This window comes from Elaeis guineensis, chromosome 16, assembly GCF_000442705.2.
Source record: "Elaeis guineensis isolate ETL-2024a chromosome 16, EG11, whole genome shotgun sequence".
Taxonomy (NCBI): domain Eukaryota; kingdom Viridiplantae; phylum Streptophyta; class Magnoliopsida; order Arecales; family Arecaceae; genus Elaeis; species Elaeis guineensis.
The window spans coordinates 42,004,523-42,022,559 of record NC_026008.2 but is presented as its reverse complement, the minus strand read 5'-3'; the positions used below and the strand labels follow the sequence as shown (position 1 = coordinate 42,022,559).

The window sequence follows — 18,037 nt, the reverse complement described above, 5'->3', positions numbered from 1 at the left end:
AAGAGCTCAGCTCGTCATGTGAGGTATTGTCCGCTTTGGCTCATGGGCCTCACAGTTTTGCCTTTTAAAAGGTGACTCACGTGGAAAATTTTTTTTTCTCCTTATAAGCACGAGTCTTTCTTGACTCACAACTGATGTGGGACTATTGGTGTCCTCCATATTATTAGAACCACAACAGAGCCCTCCAGTCAAGAGGGACTCCGATGTGTACAGTCTGAGAAGCTTCACAGTCAGTCGAGGCGGACCTCAGCCCCAAAGAACCGAGGCAGACCTTAATCCCTTTATGGTGCACCATTGTTCCGGACAAGGACTCAGTCCGTTACGTAAGGTATTGTCCGTTTTGGCCCATGGGCCTCTCAGTTTTGTCCTTTAAAAAGCACCTCACGTGGAAAAAATTTTTCTTTCTTTATAAATGCAAGTCCCCTTTGATTCATAACCGATGTGAGACTATTAGTACCCTCCACATTATTAGAACCACAGCAAGTAGGTAAGAACCAAAGATTGTTTTAAACAAACTAATTTGCCAACCAACTTGTCACTTAAATAGGTGAACTAAATTATTTTATCTTAGTGGTAGATTAGCCATTTTTGAGAATTTAGTAAGAAATAAATATCACACAAGCATAGGCAATGCCACTGGGGTTTGAATACCTCGTGTTTTAGCTAATAACTTCATTGAAAGATAAAAAAATAATTCTAATTTATAGGCATGTGGTTCAGGATAAAATAAAACTAGCATATAACCTTTGCGATTCGTGGGATGCATTTTTTTTCTCCTTTTCTTAACTATCCTTGAAATGTATTATTAATATAATAAATTTTAGTAAATAGAATACTTCAATAACCAACTTTCGATTGCAAATTAAGCAATGAACTTAATGATGGCTCAATAGAAACTTCCATCATTAATATCAACATCACGAATCAAGAATTTTACACAAATTAAGCTAATATGTTGGAACTTTTGTCATTAATACTGGTTTAGCATAATATGTGGTCTATGATTATTTCTTTCTTTTTTCAATTATCCTTTAAATGCAATATAATAACATAATAAATTATAACAAAAAAATTTTCAATAGATAATTTTCTTTGGACGTTGAGTAACTAACTTTAGTGATGGCCAAGTAGAATTCTTAATATTAATATAATGTTATTAATGTCAACATCCAAATAGTGAAAGGAGAAGTCTACGCAAGAATCTTCGTGAAGAAATTCATATCATTAATATCGGCCCTACACGATGCATGTGGCATACTTTTCCTTTTTCTAAGTATTATTGAAATACATTATAGCAATATAACAAATTACAATAAAAAAGATTCAATAATTAAATTTTTATTATATTAAAAATAATAAATTTAAATAATAATCAAGCACATTTATCGGTGTCATTGATACTAACATTTATATAGAGAATAAGAAGGTCTATAAGTTGAGCCTCCATCACACACACACACACATATATGTGTGTATATATATGTATATACATATATACATACATACATACATACATACATATATATATATATATATATATATATATATATATATATATGTATATATATATATATGTATATACACACACATATATATATATATATGTGTGTGTGTGTGTAATGTATAAAATTTTATGGTACGCCAAAACTAGTTACATAGTTCTAATATAAACACATTCAAAGGGACCAGCTATAGGTCAGCTCATATCGCTCTTAGCTCACTTAGTCGAAAGATGCTTGCCTACCAATGATGAGCAAACCCTATATTTTTCAAAATCAAATAAAGTTATTTTTCAATTACCATGGAGCAAACTTTTCTAACTTGAGTATGTTATAGTTTAATCCAAATCAGGTTTAAGTAAATCAACTTATTCGGTCCAACATTGCTTGCTTTTGGTACCGAATCTAAGTTACTAATTTTTCTCCAAATCATATTGGGCTTTTGGATCCTTTATAACGAACAAGGCGCACTCGAAAGTTGTACGGTTGGAATAATGCTTCACAAATATAGAGTACTAAGCTTTTTCTCCTTCCTCTCCTTCAATTATTTTGACCTAAACACTTCTAGATCTACATGTATTTATGGCATGATTTTTATTGTTATTTTGTCCATCTTGGATGTTATGACTGCATGGTATGCAAGGTTGACCTTTGTCTACTAAATAGTTCTAGTGTGTGACATTGAAATAGATAGGCTAGGTTTCATGAGCTCGATGCTTTATTATAAAGTATACTATTAGATTTTAGTGGAAACAAGTTAAAAGAAGGAAAAAACAGATTTGATTTTTAATTTTTATAGATTTTAGGTTATTTTAGTCTTTATCGGTCTTTAAATTTTTATATAAAGAGAAAAAACTATATATTACTATCGTAAAAAAAGATACATTATTCTAGACATAATTTTTCAGCAATATTTGATGTCCACTATGAAAAATTGTAGTCAGAACAAAATGATAATATCCAAGAGCATATTGAACCTGCAGTTGTTAAGAGATATTTGATTGATGTATTGGCATGTATAAATCAAAAGCAAGCCGGACCTCCATTATCTAGGGTTTGGATTACGTTTGTGCACAAGGTGGTGATGCTTAGCAGAGAAATATTTCTGATTTTTATAACCTTGGATGAATGAGGCCTTTGCCAATATATCTTTGTATCTTTTATAGGCATTATTTAAATATCTTTATTGCATACAATTATCTCCACCATCATAGTGCTCGAATTGCTTGGTTGTTGCATAAGTGATTGCCACTTTATTACTTAAGACGCAATCTTTACAAGCAATTTTACAATGGTACTCCATGTTTGAACTTAAGGAGTCCCGACTTATATCTCCCTCCACGTGCTCATTAATCTGTGAGAGAAGTCAATGTGATGCATTCTACCTGATCAACACTAATCTAAATTATAAATCATAATGCATGTTTGACAAAGCATATGAATAGTCAAAATCCTCCAGACACCTTTTTTTTTTTTTTTTCCTCTCTTCACTTCTGTCTGTAATCCTTATTCTTTTTTTTTGGTAACATAGACAACTCGTTTTTTGAAGCTAATTATAGAGACAGAATTTATCTAACATGCCATATATATATATATATATATATATAAGTGGAAATGTTGGACGAGATCCCGTCAAGAGAGGCTCCAGAAGATACTTTCCCTGAGCTGGGCTCAGATTGGCCTGTCTGAGTTCTTGGAATCACAAAACGGGTGGGCCGGGCGTCGCCCGAAACTGGCAGGAGCACCGAGCACTGCTGGTTCTCGCGCTGCTGAACATAACAAAAGCAAGATGCACGCCTCCACATCCCGCGGGCGGCGTCCTCTATCCTTCGCCTTCCCACTCCCCTCCGCCGCGCATCTCCACGCCACCGCCACGCGTCCCCGGCGCACGATAACCCCCTCCCGCGGTATCTTTCGTTCTTCCGTGACCTCAACCGTTGCATCGCGCGATGGCCGCTTCCAGATCTCTGCAGCTTGAGGGAGAAAAATATATCGACCGCTTTAAAATTCGTGCAAGGCGCGATGCAACGGAGGACGTGGCGAAAGAAGATCGATCATTCTTTCGCGCAAAAGGTACAACCCCAACGCCGGATGGACCCCCGTAACGCCAGCCATTATCATTAATCACACGTTTCGCGATAGAATCGTTTCCCTGGATCGAGTCGGTAGAGGCCCTTTCAAGACTAGCCTTTTATTATTCTCTTCTCCCATCCTTGTTTCGCCTTCTTCGACTCTTCCTCTCTTTCTCCTGCGAACGGGGAGTGGACCTTTCGTTTCCCTTCGACTTCCACAGGTCTGTCGTCTTTGGCGGGACGAGCGGGTTTTAAAATCCGGGTCTGTCGGGCGTGAGAACCGGGTTTTGGGGGACAAGATGGCGGGAGGGAAGCGGGCGGAGACGCCGCCGGAGGAGCAGCGGTGCAGCCGGAGCGACGGCAAGTCGTGGCGGTGCAAGAACTGGAAGAAGGAGGGCGTGAGCTTCTGCGAAGCTCACTACGAGCAGCAGGTCAAGAGAAGTAGGGTTAGGGTTTCGTCGCCTGTGGGGGGAGGCGGGGGTTCCCGGAGCCAGCGGAGGAAGAGGAGTGATGATCGGACGTTCAGGCCGCCGGCGGCTAGTCTGGGGGAAATGTTCGCCGTGAGGGATATTCAGATGAGGAAGAGGAGGCCGGTGAAGCCGATGGTGGTGGACGAGCCCGGAAGCGATGAGGAAGAGGAGGAGGACGGTCGCGCCAAGGTCAGGAGTGATTTTCCTTCATTTTTTCTTGGTGTTTCTTAGCAAAATTCGATCTTTTTTGTTTTTCGTTTGCTCTCTTTATCTTTTTCGGCTCTGGCGAAGTTGAGCAGCGATTCGTTGCACATTTCGAGGTTTTTCTATTGCTTTCTTGTGGAAAAATTTGAATTTTCTTTTCTTACCTTTTTTTGTGTCTGGAGATGGCGAGGAGCAATTTCTTGCATTTTCTCTCGATTCATCTACCGTTTTCTCGTATAAAAATTGTTTTTTTTTTTTTTAAATAACGAGCGATGTTGTTATTGGCATTAGAGCGACGAAGAAGACGAATGCGAAGACATTTTGAAGGTGGGGAGGAAGCGGAAGAGAAAGCATTTGAAGAAGAAGAAGGGTAGAAAGGGGAGAGATGCTAAGAAGGAGGATAAGAAGGCCGAGAAGGAGGATTTGGAAGCTGGACCCTCTTCTTTTGCTAGGGTTACGAGGAATTCTGACGAGGTTTCAGGTCCTGAGAGAAAGCCTGAGGTGACAGTTCTCTCTAGCTTGGTGGGATGGACTACTCTATCTCTTCTGCTCGATTGAATGCGATTAATTTATGTATCTGTACCTCTGTGTTTTAGGGTTCTAAAAGGAAGCTGACAGGAGAAGATGCCCTAATGTGCCACCAGTGTCAGAGGAATGATAAGGGAAGGGTGGTATGGTGTTCAAACTGCAAAAAGAAACGCTTTTGTGTGCCGTGCATGACTCGTTGGTGAGTGAAGATTCTTTTCTCCTTTCTTCCTATTTTTTACATTCTTCTTGGCAGGTTTTTGTATTAGGTTTTAACTTTTAAAGTTTTCTTCGGTCCCAATTTTGTAAAGAACTCCTTATTTCCCTACCGCTTTTTTATTATTCTGCGTGTCATCATTTTTTTTAAGAGAAATTGTTTCATCTATTTCTGAGAACTCTAATCGTACTTTCTTTCTGATAGGGTTGAATTGTAGAAATCTGTAAAGCATCATTAAGAAAATACTTTCTAGTTTCTATGCTTCTAAATTGTCTTGTGTGGTTTTGATTGTTTACAAGACTGCACAGAGTTAGCTGCTAGGTATTTGTTTGGGTCCAGTCATTTTGCGTTTCATTGCATAATAGTGAATCTTTCAAGCTTGAAATTACATATCTGGTATTGATAGGGTTGAATTATTTTTATGCATTTTCCTTTGTGATTGTTATTAGGTATCCTCATTTATCAGAGGCTGATTTTTCAAGAAAATGCCCAGTTTGCCGCAACAACTGTAATTGCAAGGCATGCTTACGTATGAAAGGAGTTCCTGAGGTCTGCTTTTGGTATTTGGTATTCTTTATCATTGTTATGTTCAGTTCTCTGCGTATGTAATTGTATCTGATAACACATTCTCCATTTTGACTGTAGCCTCCTGAAAAGAAGGTTAAGAAAGATGACAGAGTGGAATACTATTGTTATATTGTTCGCTTATTGCTTCCATGGTTGAAAGAACTACGCCAGGAACAGATGGCAGAGAAGGAAATTGAGGCCAAGATCCAAGGTATAACTGGCATAGGACTTCAAGCCACATACTTTTCCATTTGTTCTTTTCAATCTGATCTTTGTCCCCTGCCGCTTAATCAGGTTTTATGTTGACCGACCTGAAGATAAAAAGAGCTAAATGTCAAAAGGATGAACGTGTATACTGGTAAAATTCTTTCCCTGATCCAGTTTTTTTCTCTTTTTTTTAACCAGATATCTTGGCTGTCTTGTTGGGTGGTCATTGCTGATTGGAACTGAGATTGTGGTCTATCTTGGTCAAAAATGGAAAGCTTGGGAAAATGCAAGAGGACCGAGATGTTTGAAGATCTTGGCTGATGTTATAGGAACCTAGATATTGAAATATTGGCCAATATAGTTAATTCAAGATTACCTATTGTTCTTATGCATGAATTTTAATGTTTAATAGGTAAAAATGAGTAATGTTAAGGGGTGCCTGTTTCCTGGGCACAAAAAGTTCTTCCTGCCACGTAGCATGAGGGGATTGGTGTGATTCCCAGGAATTTGTGCGATACAAGGGGGGAGGTTAAATTCTGAGGTGCTGAGCCATCTGTTGGTGGGCCCGAAGAACTTTCCATGTAAATGACATATTCCCCTGAAGCATTTACATTAAATGCTAATTGAAGATTGCAAAAGATGGATAGGAAATCTCATCTGAGATATCAGTTGTATCATATTGGTCAGTGTCCGATGCTATGCTCACTGATATCTTGGCTGTGATGGAAACCTTGCCCTTCATAAATAATAGGCTCTGCATGTGATGTGGTTAAGCTTTTTAAAAACCTGATTTCTGAAATTATTTTGGAGCAGCGACAATTGCAGAACCTCGATTGTTGATTTTCACAGAAGCTGCCCTAGCTGTTCATATGACTTATGCCTTGGTTGCTGCCGGGAGCTTCGTGAAGGTCGCATACCTGGTGGCGATGGCACAGTAATTTTGCCATATCAAGACAGGGGTAAAGGTTATGTGCATGGGGGATCTCCTCGTTGTATGAATAAAGGTCGAGCTAATGGGAAAAAAACTCAAGAGAGTTCTTTAGACAGTCATATTGCTATCTCCACTGATCACGCAACTCATATGAGAGAATGGAAAGCAAATAGTGATGGCAGCATTCCTTGCCCTCCAAAGGCGATTGGGGGCTGTGGCGACTCCCTTTTGGAGCTGAAGTGCATGTTTCTGGAAAAGTTGCTCTGTGAGTTAGAGGAGAAAGCTGATGCAATCACTACAAGCAATAAGTTTGTGAAATTTGGGGGCATGTCCGGTCAGTGCTCCTGTTTCACAGCATCTGGCCATATTAAGCCTGGGAGTGATATGTTGCGGAAAGCAGCTTGTAGGCAAAATTCTGATGATAACTACTTGTACTGTCCAACTGCTAGAGATATTCAACAGGGGGAACTACAGCACTTCCAAAACCATTGGGTAAAAGGGGAGCCAGTGATTGTGCGAGATGTGCTTGAGCTCACTTCTGGCCTGAGCTGGGAGCCAATGGTTATGTGGCGTGCATTAAGAGAGAAGACAAATTCTAAGATTGCATTGGAGCAGCTGGCAGTAAAGGCAATCGATTGTTTGGATTGGTGCGAGGTTAGTTTTGATATCTCATACATATTTTTGATTTTAAGAAATGTTTGTAAAATAATTTTGTTGAATGCATATACATGTATGCGTGTGTCTGCATGTGTGCATGCATGTGTGTGGAACATTGCATGGTTATCTTGTTAAAATGTTGTGGAACTGTGCATGTCTGTGTGTACATTTTCTTTCCTCTGCATATTGACTGACAGAATTTTCCAAAAAATCTTAATCATATGCAGGTTGTTAATTCATTCTTGGTTGAATTAGATTTGTTTCCTTGTGTTAAGCAGAAGCTAAAACTTTGCTACAATTTTAAAATCAACTGATTGGTGAAGTATATTTTGATCAGTGGATAAATATTTTGTCAATGACAGTTAAACCTTAATTTAAATTTAAATCCTAATAAATGTTTAGATTTCTGAAGGAATGTTTCATGCACCTGTTGCCATGAAGAATCCATGAAGAAACTTTTTCAGATATGCGGTTGCTTGAGAAATGTCTGTTCCTTGGTTCTTCATTTTTTGCATAGGATAAAATTGCCTATCTAATGAAACATTATGTAAGTAGGCATTACCTATATCTATTTTTTTGAGTTCTTTGTATTCCTTGACTGTTTGCTGTGATTCTTTTTTGTCATTAAAAAAGGCTGCCCAGTGCACAATGCTCCTGCCATTGTGGTGTCTTGGGGGGGTCAGGTGTATGCAGCCTTATGCTTGCGTGTGAAGAGTCTGTTTCTGTGTTTCAAACCCATGACATCCATACAATGGAGCAACAGTGCTGTCATGCCAAGACTCACCCTCTTTTTATTAGTCATCCTTTGTAACTTTTTGTCAGTTGAATGACAGAATATATTGGTGAGCCAGCTGATTGCATGCTGGTGTTTTATGCAGGCTATTTAAATTGATACTCTCTGATGCATATCGTATATGTTGTAGGTTGAGATAAACATTCATCAGTTTTTCAGAGGATATACTGAGGGTCGAAATCATGACAATCAATGGCCTGAGATGCTAAAACTTAAGGATTGGCCTCCAGCCAGTGCCTTTGGGGAGCGGTTACCGCGCCATGGTGCTGAGTTTATAACTGCTTTGCCATTCCCAGAATATACAGATCCTAGGTACGGTCCTCTAAATCTTGCAGTGAAGCTGCCTAAGGATGTTCTAAAGCCAGATCTGGGGCCCAAAACATATATTGCTTATGGTCTTGCTGAAGAGTTAGGCAGGGGTGATTCTGTGACAAAGCTTCACTGTGATATGTCTGATGCGGTATGTATTTTGTTGCAAGAACTGATGTCATGTGTGTTTGTGGCTTTGATTTTCTTTAGTTGATATAAGTGACCTAATGTTGATAACTGAGATTTGGGATTCTGAATGATCTGAATCCATACATTTCTAGCCTACTTGATTTGCACAATAGTCTTGAAATCCAATTTCAGAGCATTTGATGATTCATTAGCATCACTGGCTTTAATGATTGGTATCCCCTAAACTGGTTATCCTCCTGCAGCATAACATTTACCATTTTTTTTCCTTAACAGGAAAGGAGGTTAAAAACTAAACGAAGAAACATCTGTTAGTTTTAACTATCATTTTTTGGTGATCACTGTTTTGGCTCTCATATGTTGATCTCTAGCATCATATTAGCTTAATGTTTTCCACTAGCATTCCTCACAAACCCTATGTCCTAGATTTTTTTTAAGCAGGTCTTTTAGCATATCACTCTATTTTAATCAGGAAATATCTTTGATGCCCGTTATGCGATTTTTTACCCAGGTGAACGTGTTGACACATACAGCAGAGGTAACCCTTTCTGATTATCAGCTTTCCAGGATACAGAAGTTGAAAAAGAAACACAGAAATCAAGATTTAAGAGAAAAGATTGATACCGTACAGACAGATCCAGAAGAGGCTGCATCACTCTCTTCAGGGAAATCTGCAATGAAGCCACTTGATGATAATTCAAACATCACCTTAACTGCTGGGCCAAAGCGCTCCATGCAAACGTCAAATATAGAAAATGACCTTCCTGTGCAAGCAAACAATATGATACGTGATGATTGCATTGGTGAGGAAAAAATAGATTCTCTATCTATAGCTGAACCTCATGTGAAAAAGTCAGATGTTAAATTTGGGGATGCAATACATGTTAAGAAAGATGCTGATGCAGTCTTTTCTGATTTTGAAGCTGAAAAAAGTGTAACATGTGATGAAGAAGAGGGACAAAATGGTTGTTCCTCAAATGACCATCAGTGTGCTCAGAATGAAGATGTGAAAGAATGTCAGAGAACTGAAGATGATAGTCAAGTAGCTGATGGAATTTGTCCAAAGCTATCTATTAATAAGTCTGTCATGGAACCCATTGAGTTGCATGCATCAGCTGGTGAGGTAGAAGAGAAGAAAGTGGGTCAAGTGGTCTCTTGTAATTTGAATGAAGAAGCAGCTCTTGAAAGTCAACAGATGGGTCAAGGAAATGTTTGCCAAAATGAAATCCAGCATTGTGGCGTACTCAGTGATGATCTAAAAGTGCCTGTTAAAGCTAACACCGAAGATCCATCTGTAATTAAATCCACATCCAATTTGTTTGATATTCAGTCATGTGCCATTGCTCATGGAGAATGTCCAATATCTCAATCCTCCTTGAAGGAAATTGGTCAGTCTCAGCCAATATCTGTGGTAACTTCTGGAAAAGGAGTCAGGAAGGAAGTATCTGATAAGAATACTGGTGTCGAAGTGGAAGCAGGTAGTGCAAATTGCCAAAATGGGGGCAATCATCCTCTTTATCCGGTTACAACTGAAAGCAATAGAGTGTCTTGTTCTCAAGGAGTCAATCAAGGAGATAATGCTAGTCAGACTTCCATTAAAATTGAAAATAATGAAATATGCAATGCAGCTGTTAAGGATGATGATGAAATGCTTGTGGTTGAGACAAAACAAGGTCAGAAGAGAGGCAGACCTGCTGGCATTATAAAGAAGCTGGGCAAGGTAATGCCTGGTCGAACTTCAGGGAAAATTCAGAATGAGGGAGAAGTTGTAATGCATTCTCCTAATGTCTTACCAGAAGACAAATCTGGTAATGATGTGGTGATACAAGCTGAGGGTGGCAATCGTAAAGTTTCTGAAGGGCCAAATGAGAGAACAAAAATTAGAAGTAGGAAGAGAGAGAGGGGGAGTAAGGCTGCATTTTCTGGTCAACGAATGAGGAGAGAACTTGATTCTATTGCCGTAAACACGGAAGCCACAAAAGATCCTGATGGTTGTGGAGTAGGGGAAGTTTCAGATTTTAAAAGCAAGGCAGCGGCGAAGGAAGATAAAGAGAGAGTGCAACAACGTGCTGTATTGGGTGACAGTATAGAGCAAAAAGAGCAAAAGCAGCCAGAAGGTGGTGCTTTGTGGGACATTTTTCGAAGAGAAGATGTTACAAAGCTCCAGGAATATCTTAGAAAACATGTTAGAGAGTTCAGGCATGTCCACTGTTCTCCAATTGAACAGGTAACAACAAGACAATATGTACAGGATCATATTGTGGAGCATTTCATCTTGTTCGCATCATAAATAAGTTCACTTTTTGTTGTAGGTGATACATCCTATTCATGACCAGTCTTTCTATCTAACCTTGGAGCACAAAAGGAAGCTTAAGAATGAATATGGTTAGTTAATCTTACATCAATTCTGGATACAAATGAAAGCCTTGTTGGTTTTCTGTCATGCATTTAGATTACTATAATTGAAGGTATTTAGACCTAATAATCTTGGATGTGTTCATTTAGGAATTGAGCCGTGGACATTCGAGCAAAAGCTTGGTGAGGCTGTCTTTATCCCAGCTGGATGTCCTCATCAAGTCAGAAATCTAAAGGTATGCTTCTCTTTTATTCACATAACAACTCTATTTATCCTGAATAATATCAAGGGTTTATACTTGCATCACTGGTAACTGGCATTCAGCTTTGTTTTCTCCTTAACAGTCATGCATAAAGGTTGCACTGGACTTTGTGTCTCCTGAAAATGTCCGTGAGTGCATTCGATTAACAGAAGAATTTCGTGTACTTCCAGAAGAGCACAGGGCTAAGGAGGATAAGTTAGAGGTTTGCTAGCCATGTTTTTCATCCCTAAAAGTTCATATTTGTGCTTTTTCATGATTTCTTTTGTAAGATTTTTTTTTTCTGTCAAGCTTTTTGAAGACTTTGTTCAAATTCCTGTAATTGTTTCAATTTTTATTGAACATTATCCAGGTGAAAAAAATGGCTCTTCATGCGTTCAACCATGTTGTAAAGGAATTAAAAGACTATAATTTTAAATCAAGGTGAGTTTTTAATATCCTGCTTCTTCCTTTTAAACCAAGGTGATTCTGAAACCATCCTTTGTTTTTTCTGCTTTAGTTTAAACCCCGTGAATAGTTGTGGTGTTGAGAATAGTTCAGCTGTTGAGTTTTTGTTGCCTCTTGTCTTCTCTTACATGATTATCTACTTTGGAGCATTCTTGGTATTGGTTTGATTAAATGCACCTATAATTTATATAGAATTCCTGATACTTTTTGTGTCTGAGATGTAGTCGATTCTTCCTGTGAATCTATTCCATAACTTGCATAGATGTCCAATCGTGACTAATTTGTGGTTCATTTGGATCTCGAACATGACCAAGCTAACCACATCATGGTGCAATGCTTTAATCAATCAAATGTTGGTTTAGAAAATCTTGACCAGTGATGGCTCTTTATGAGCATCGCACCTGTAGCATTTTGGGCCGGCCTCAAAGGAATAATTGGAAATATCATGAAGTCTCAAAACCTATAATTCACTATGTTGTGTGTTGTATCAGGTCAAAGGCTGATTCTGAAGAACCTATGGCAGAATCTGAAGAACCTTTGGTAGAATCTGAAGATGAATAGAAACCAATGATGGGAACAGATCCGCCACAGTATATCAGGCACCCAACTGCATCATTGTCAAAGAATTAGAAGTCATCTCAGCCGTTGTCAACTTCATCTTCTGATACTTATGGCTAACCGTAGAACATTTTACCCGATTTTGATTCATCATTCTGGAAAGGGCATAGACCGCACAGCAGTATACGGATATTGTTAATTAAACTGAGATAGCCGTATCCCCGCCATTGGTACTGCTTCTTTGGTAGAGTCTGAAATCTCAGTCTGTTGTTTTGGCACATGCCACATATTGCTGTTGTATGACAGAGGTAGAGGCTTTCTATAGAGCTCCTTGTATGAAATTACCTTTGTAAATTTTGGATCTACCATCCATAGGTCTTCTGTGGATATTTTTATTGGGATACATCATTTTGGACAGTTGTCAAACGGAGATCATCTCATTCTATTTTGAAGTTATATTATGCCAACTTTTATTTTGACTCTCTGAAGGATCATTCTTTAAATTTGGTGATATTCCATGAAGTACAAACTGTTTTTGCTTTTGCTATCAGCAAGGTGGTGAAGGAAAGTAGCCATGTCTAGGCCTCAAGCAAATGTCTCTCTTTCAGTTGCAGTGGACTATGGCGTCTGACTTATGTCGTGATGTGCTCAAGCAAATTAACTGGTTAAGCATTCGAAGGACATTTGAAAAAAATTAGAAAGAACATATTTTACTTTTGATGTTTGTATATGCTTTAGTACCTCAGAAAGAACCTGACTGAGGTTGATGTGTGAATATGCTTCAGTGTTGCCCATTCTGAAGGTGCTCAAGGGATTTATAAAGAGTTGCTTTAAAGTGTTGTATCCCCTGGTGAGTAGCAAAAGAGACCTTTGCCCCTTTCTAAACCGTGAGGAAGCTATATGAGCCATGATAATTATTTATGCTGTCTCACTGTGAGGTGCAGTTGAGCTCTTCAGAAACCTTGAGCCCTGATCCCTGGACATGCGACACGTTCAGAAATTCTCTAGAGTCATCAGCAAATGCTGTTTTTATTATTGCAAGAGAGCCGTTTTTTGTTACCTTGGCCGAATGTTGATTGGCATTTAAATTATTTTATCCTAACCAAGCTTTCTTTAAAAATATTAGCATTTTTCTCAAACAGGAAAAACAATTATTGCCTGTGCTGATTACCAATTCAATTTATCAGCCTAAATTTAAAATTTTCATTTTTGCTATCTTGCTTCCATTTTATCTGATGAGTTAATACTAAAATCAATTTGCGAATAAATAATTAGTCCCAATTTACTATGTATCATCTGAGGTTTTGATACTATAGCCTCCATCAGCCATAATATTCGGAAAAAAACTAGCATTTTAAAATAGAAATTGTTCACATCCAAGTCCTGTTACAATGTTTTGCATCACCGGCATGCTATATGGCATTATAAGATTGGCGACTTTTCTCTGGTCGTTGCAATTGATTGACGGATTATGTTATGAAGCACCAATTTGATCATATTTTTCTTTGCAATTTAGCTTTCCTTCTTGTCCTCGTGGTAACATAAATTTTTATGGTAACGTAGGTTTCATATTGCTTTTATCCATGGAAGGGATAAAAATTCTATATAATCTTATCTATTAGGATATAATAAATTTTATATTTGAGTTCCTTTTTTTTGACCCCAGTTAATTGGTACTATGCCCGTTATAAATTTTCTTACGCGAGCCGCGCATTAGCCGGGTTCTGGTTCTTTAGAGCCTTTCCTGATGAAAGGATCGTGGCCGTCTGATCCGTCAGTTCGTCAGAAAATGGGAAAAAGTAAAAAAAAAATTAACAATTATAAAATGGAAAGCAATCCGCTTTCTTTTCCCTAGGCTGTCTTTTTTTCCGTTACACTCCTCTCTCTCTCTCTCTCTCTCTCTCTCCACCCCAAAACCTATCGAGGCTTCAGACTGACGGCTTCCGTTCCTCCTCTTTTTGTCCTCTTTTCGCTCCCACCGTGGCCTTTCCTTCTCCACTCTTCGTCATGTCGGTATCTCCAAATTTTGGCCGACAATGAAGGAAAGGAAACCCTAGCCCTAAACCTCGCCATGGATTTATAACCATTCCCCTTAGCTAGATCGATGTTTTCCATGGGAATGAGGGAGAAGAGGGGGAAGGAAAGGTGATTAGGGTTTCGTTCTGCGCATGGCATTGGCTCGTCTGGTGCTCGGCTTGCCCTTGCCGGGCCCTGGCTTTGGGAATGGCGGTCTGGAGGGGAGGCGGAGGGTTTTGACTTTGGCCGGCGTGGCCTCGGTTGCTTGTAAGGGGAATAGCGGAGTTCCCAACGAGGTTTCTCTGGAGGCGAGATCCCGTTCGGTCCGAAGGGAGGCCTCCGGGCGGGCGAGCGTGAAGGTGACGGAGGTGCCGGCTGTTGAAAATGGCCAGGCTCGATCGGGAGTTGAGATTCCCGTCACTTGTTATCAGGTGAGGAGGTTAATATATGTACGTGGAATATTATTGCCATTGCATGTGTTGATTTCTTTTTTCTGGGTGAAGAAATTTGGTACTGTATAATTGGTTAGCAGCAAAATGAGATTTTCAGTGCCTTTTGATTTACTTGATTCGGATATTTTCATCCATGAGTAACCTGAGGTTCCATTATCACCCTCGCACTTTATGATTTATTAGTTGATCGAAATCTTCTGGGATGATTCCCCCATGGAGCTCCTTTTGGGTGCTTCATTGCCAAGAATGAGGCATTGTAAGTTACAATTTAAGACCATGTACTCTTTGTGATGTATTTTCCTTGTGCTTTTAATTTGGCTTGTGGCATATCAAACAAAATAATCCGATTAAAGTTGTATGTCCTGAATGACTGAATAAATTATAAGTACCAATCAGTGGACCCTGGACTTCTGATACCGTAATTACTGTGATAATTTTGATTCCTTATCTTCAGCTTTCTTAGTCTCATTTCTGCAAGGATAATCATGCAACGACACTACAATTGACAAAGAAAATGTAAAAAGTTGGGAAGAATAAGAAGGGTGATAACTTTAATTTGGGAAACAAGTGTGTTGCTAATTCTTAAATTGTTTGCTGTAACCTTGTATGCTAGGGAAGAGCTGTTTGAGAAATGAGGTGGTGTGAATTTTTGTTTGCAGGAGGAAACAAGATGAAGTGTGTGTTAAAGAGATGAGTGTTCTCTTCGTTAAGTTAAATACTTTAATATTGGTCCAGGAAGAGACTTATTTAAGAGGTTGATATGGGTCAGTTTTTTTTTTTGGTTCAAATTTGGGTTAGGTTGAGATGTTCTCAGCTCCGAACCTGACCTGAATACGACCAGGTCAAGAAAATCCATGCCCATAAGCAATCCTGTTCAATTGAGATCATCCCAGCTAAGTTTTCAGAGAAAAGATAAACAATTTCTAGTTATATATGGAAACAACTTACAACTAACAAGAAAAAAATCTGTTATAAACCCTAGAAAAATACTATTCATAGATGCAACACTTTTAATCCATCTATCAAGCAATTTAAAAAGTTTACCTGGTACCTAATTTGTGAATGTGACTGTGCCACCAAAGGAGATAAATAAACTCTCAATAAACTCAGCCCAAAAGCTGCTATTCTTTGTTAACATGAGCAACTAATAAGCTCTTTGATATACTATCTTTAGCTGAATCATATATCCTTTTGCTGAATTTATTTGTGGGCATCCCAAGAAGATGGTGCACAGTTACCTGTGCTATGACCAATAACGGAATCGTAATTTCTTTAACACATTATCTTCTGTATCATGATAGCTGCCTTCTGAATGATTTTGCAGATTCTTGGTATACCTGAGAAAGCTGAAAAGGATGAGATTGTTAAAGCTGCAATGGAGCTGAAGAGTTCAGAGATTGAAGAGGGATACACAGCAGATGTCATTGTTTCCCGGCAGGTATCTTAATTTGTATTATTCTTCTATTAATAATACATTGTCCTTTCTAGGAATTTCAAATATGTAAGTCTTGATGTTCTCTATTGCTTATTCATAGGATCTCTTGATGGATGTGCGGGATAAACTTCTTTTTGAGCCAGAGTATGCTGGCAACATAAAGGAAAAGGTTCCACCAAAATCTAATCTTCGTATTCCTTGGAATTGGCTGCCTGGCGCCCTGTGCCTTCTACAAGAGGTATTCTTGCAAAAATTTGTCGAATGTAATTTTTTTTTAAATTTAAATCATCATGCAACATGTTTAAACCAGAAGAAGACAACATGTCTAGATCTGAATAATTGTGAACTTTTTCCCGTTCTCGAAGAAGTTGATATAATGTTCTAAATGCTCCTTTTCATGGTAACATGCTGATGCATTCATCTAGAAAAGAGGTTTAACTTTCAGGTGTAGGTCATTTAATAAGTTCATTAGCTAAACAAGGGTCTGCTAAATTATTATGAAAGATAGTAGCTGAGTTTAGATCCACCATATTGGCAATGTCTTATAAAAAGATGGCCGCCTAGATGGTCTCCCTAGGTGCCCCTTTAGCATTTTACATCATGTTTGAATATGGAGGATGGGATTGATTTATGAATTCTCATTGCTGTTGCAAGTTAATAGTTCCTAGTGATAACACTATTTTATATGCCATGTTTCATTTGTTGGGTTATAACCATCCTTCTAGGTTTAGATACCCACCTGTGCAATTGCTTAACCCCTAGGGACCAGGCAGCCCCCCGGTTGCCCATTTGCCACCTAAAGTTTTAAAAAATTCTTGCGTTGATTTGGTCACAATTTGATTTCTATTTTTATGTAAGAAAAATCAATAATTGAAAAACCATCTTGCAGCTATTAATCGATTAGCTTCTCGCATACCACTTATAATTCCTCTCCATTTGATCAGAAGGTTAATTTATTAATAAGTACCAACTTCCTGGTCTAAGCTTGACTAAATTTTAGGTTGATCTTCTAGCTTGGTTGGTCAAATTTGCTACAAGTATGCAAATGTGATGAACTCCGAGTTACCAGTGAGGAAGGAAATCTTTCATCTGATAGTGCACTTATTCCCATTTACCTGTTCTCCTAATTTAGATATGCTTGGTTTCTGTCCCTTTTTGTTGTATTCCACAGGATGCATATAGTTTTCGCATGCTTCGTGTCAGCTGAAGCAGATCAAGCGGTAACATACTTCCTCAAATTTGTCCTGGCTTGAGACCTGTTTAACTTAAAAAAGGCAATTGTATATGCATGAATACAATAACACGATTGCAATTATTTGTATTGATGATTGCAATTATTTGTATTGATGATCGTGGGCTGTTATAGGATTCAAAGCTTGAATATATATGTTCTGAACCTCAAAGAAGGTTTGAATGTTGCCATGCACATTGATTCTTCTTCAAGAAAAGTACCCTCTAAGGCAGGATATTATGTTATACTGATACATGGACTATGATTCTTAGTCTTTGTCGAAATCCACTTGCCAGAACTCTGGTATAAATTTGCCAGGCTTAGTTATTTATGTGGTATAGCCTAAATAAATTGGAGGTGACAGAAGACTAATTCTTTAATGCAGGTGGGACAGGAAAAACTGGTGCTGGATATTGGTCGAGCAGCTCTGAAACTTCCAGATGCTAAACCATATGTTCATGATTTGCTTCTCTCCATGGCACTGGCTGAAGTAATGGCGTGCTCTTTTTTTTTTTTTTCTTTTTAGGAAAAAAACGTTGCTTTTTAATCATATAATATTTATTCATCTCTCTTTCAATTTTCTTCTCACTGTTGGAATATTTTTCTTTGAAGTGCTCAATTGCAAAGACTGGTTTTGAGAAAAATAAAGTATCTGAAGGATTTGAAGCTCTTGCTCGTGCTCAAT

The 18,037-nt window shown here is 38.5% G+C and overlaps 2 protein-coding genes across 5 annotated transcripts in view; both read left to right on the top strand.

The window, feature by feature from the left end:
- The first annotated feature begins 3,628 nt into the window (after window positions 1-3,628).
- LOC105058958 (lysine-specific demethylase JMJ27) lies at window positions 3,629-12,706 on the top strand. Of its 2 annotated transcripts, XM_073249745.1 has the most exons (15): window positions 3,723-4,230; window positions 4,537-4,746; window positions 4,842-4,972; window positions 5,437-5,536; window positions 5,633-5,765; window positions 5,849-5,912; window positions 6,575-7,346; window positions 8,273-8,602; window positions 9,110-9,401; window positions 9,522-10,825; window positions 10,911-10,983; window positions 11,104-11,189; window positions 11,299-11,418; window positions 11,566-11,636; window positions 12,152-12,369. In XM_073249745.1, the coding sequence occupies exons 1-15, from the start codon at window positions 3,871-3,873 to the stop codon at window positions 12,219-12,221; spliced, it is 4,116 nt and encodes a 1,371-aa protein (XP_073105846.1). In that variant the 5' UTR covers window positions 3,723-3,870; the 3' UTR covers window positions 12,222-12,369. The 2 variants fall into 2 exon arrangements, with proteins under 2 accessions (XP_010940350.1, XP_073105846.1); XM_010942048.4 differs by having other exon boundaries at window positions 3,629-4,230; window positions 9,110-10,825; window positions 12,152-12,706.
- A 1,378-nt stretch (window positions 12,707-14,084) lies between these two features.
- LOC105058957 (plastid division protein CDP1, chloroplastic) overlaps window positions 14,085-18,037 on the top strand; it is a 12,479-nt gene continuing 8,526 nt past the window's right edge. The window contains exons 1-5 of one of the 3 annotated variants that reach the window (XM_029260241.2): window positions 14,085-14,665; window positions 16,011-16,124; window positions 16,222-16,359; window positions 17,738-17,842; window positions 17,965-18,037. The exon at window positions 17,965-18,037 is cut by the window's right edge and continues 50 nt beyond it. In XM_029260241.2, the coding sequence (XP_029116074.1) occupies window positions 14,387-14,665; window positions 16,011-16,124; window positions 16,222-16,359; window positions 17,738-17,842; window positions 17,965-18,037 (709 nt within the window). In that variant the 5' untranslated portion in view covers window positions 14,085-14,386. Of the gene's footprint in view, window positions 14,666-16,010; window positions 16,125-16,221; window positions 16,360-17,292; window positions 17,342-17,737; window positions 17,843-17,964 lie in introns of those variants that run through there. The other 2 variants (XM_010942047.3, XM_073249857.1) reach the window with 2 other exon arrangements.

Excerpts from the sequence above, each read along its gene's own strand:
- LOC105058958 (XM_010942048.4), top strand. The coding sequence starts at position 3,871 with ATGGCGGGAGGGAAGCGGGCGGAGACGCCGCCGGAGGAGCAGCGGTGC. Across the intron at positions 5,537-5,632 it reads GTATGAAAGGAGTTCCTGAG|CCTCCTGAAAAGAAGGTTAA; the intron begins GTCTGCTTTTGG and ends TTTTGACTGTAG. Across the intron at positions 8,603-9,109 it reads ACTGTGATATGTCTGATGCG|GTGAACGTGTTGACACATAC; the intron begins GTATGTATTTTG and ends TTTTTTACCCAG.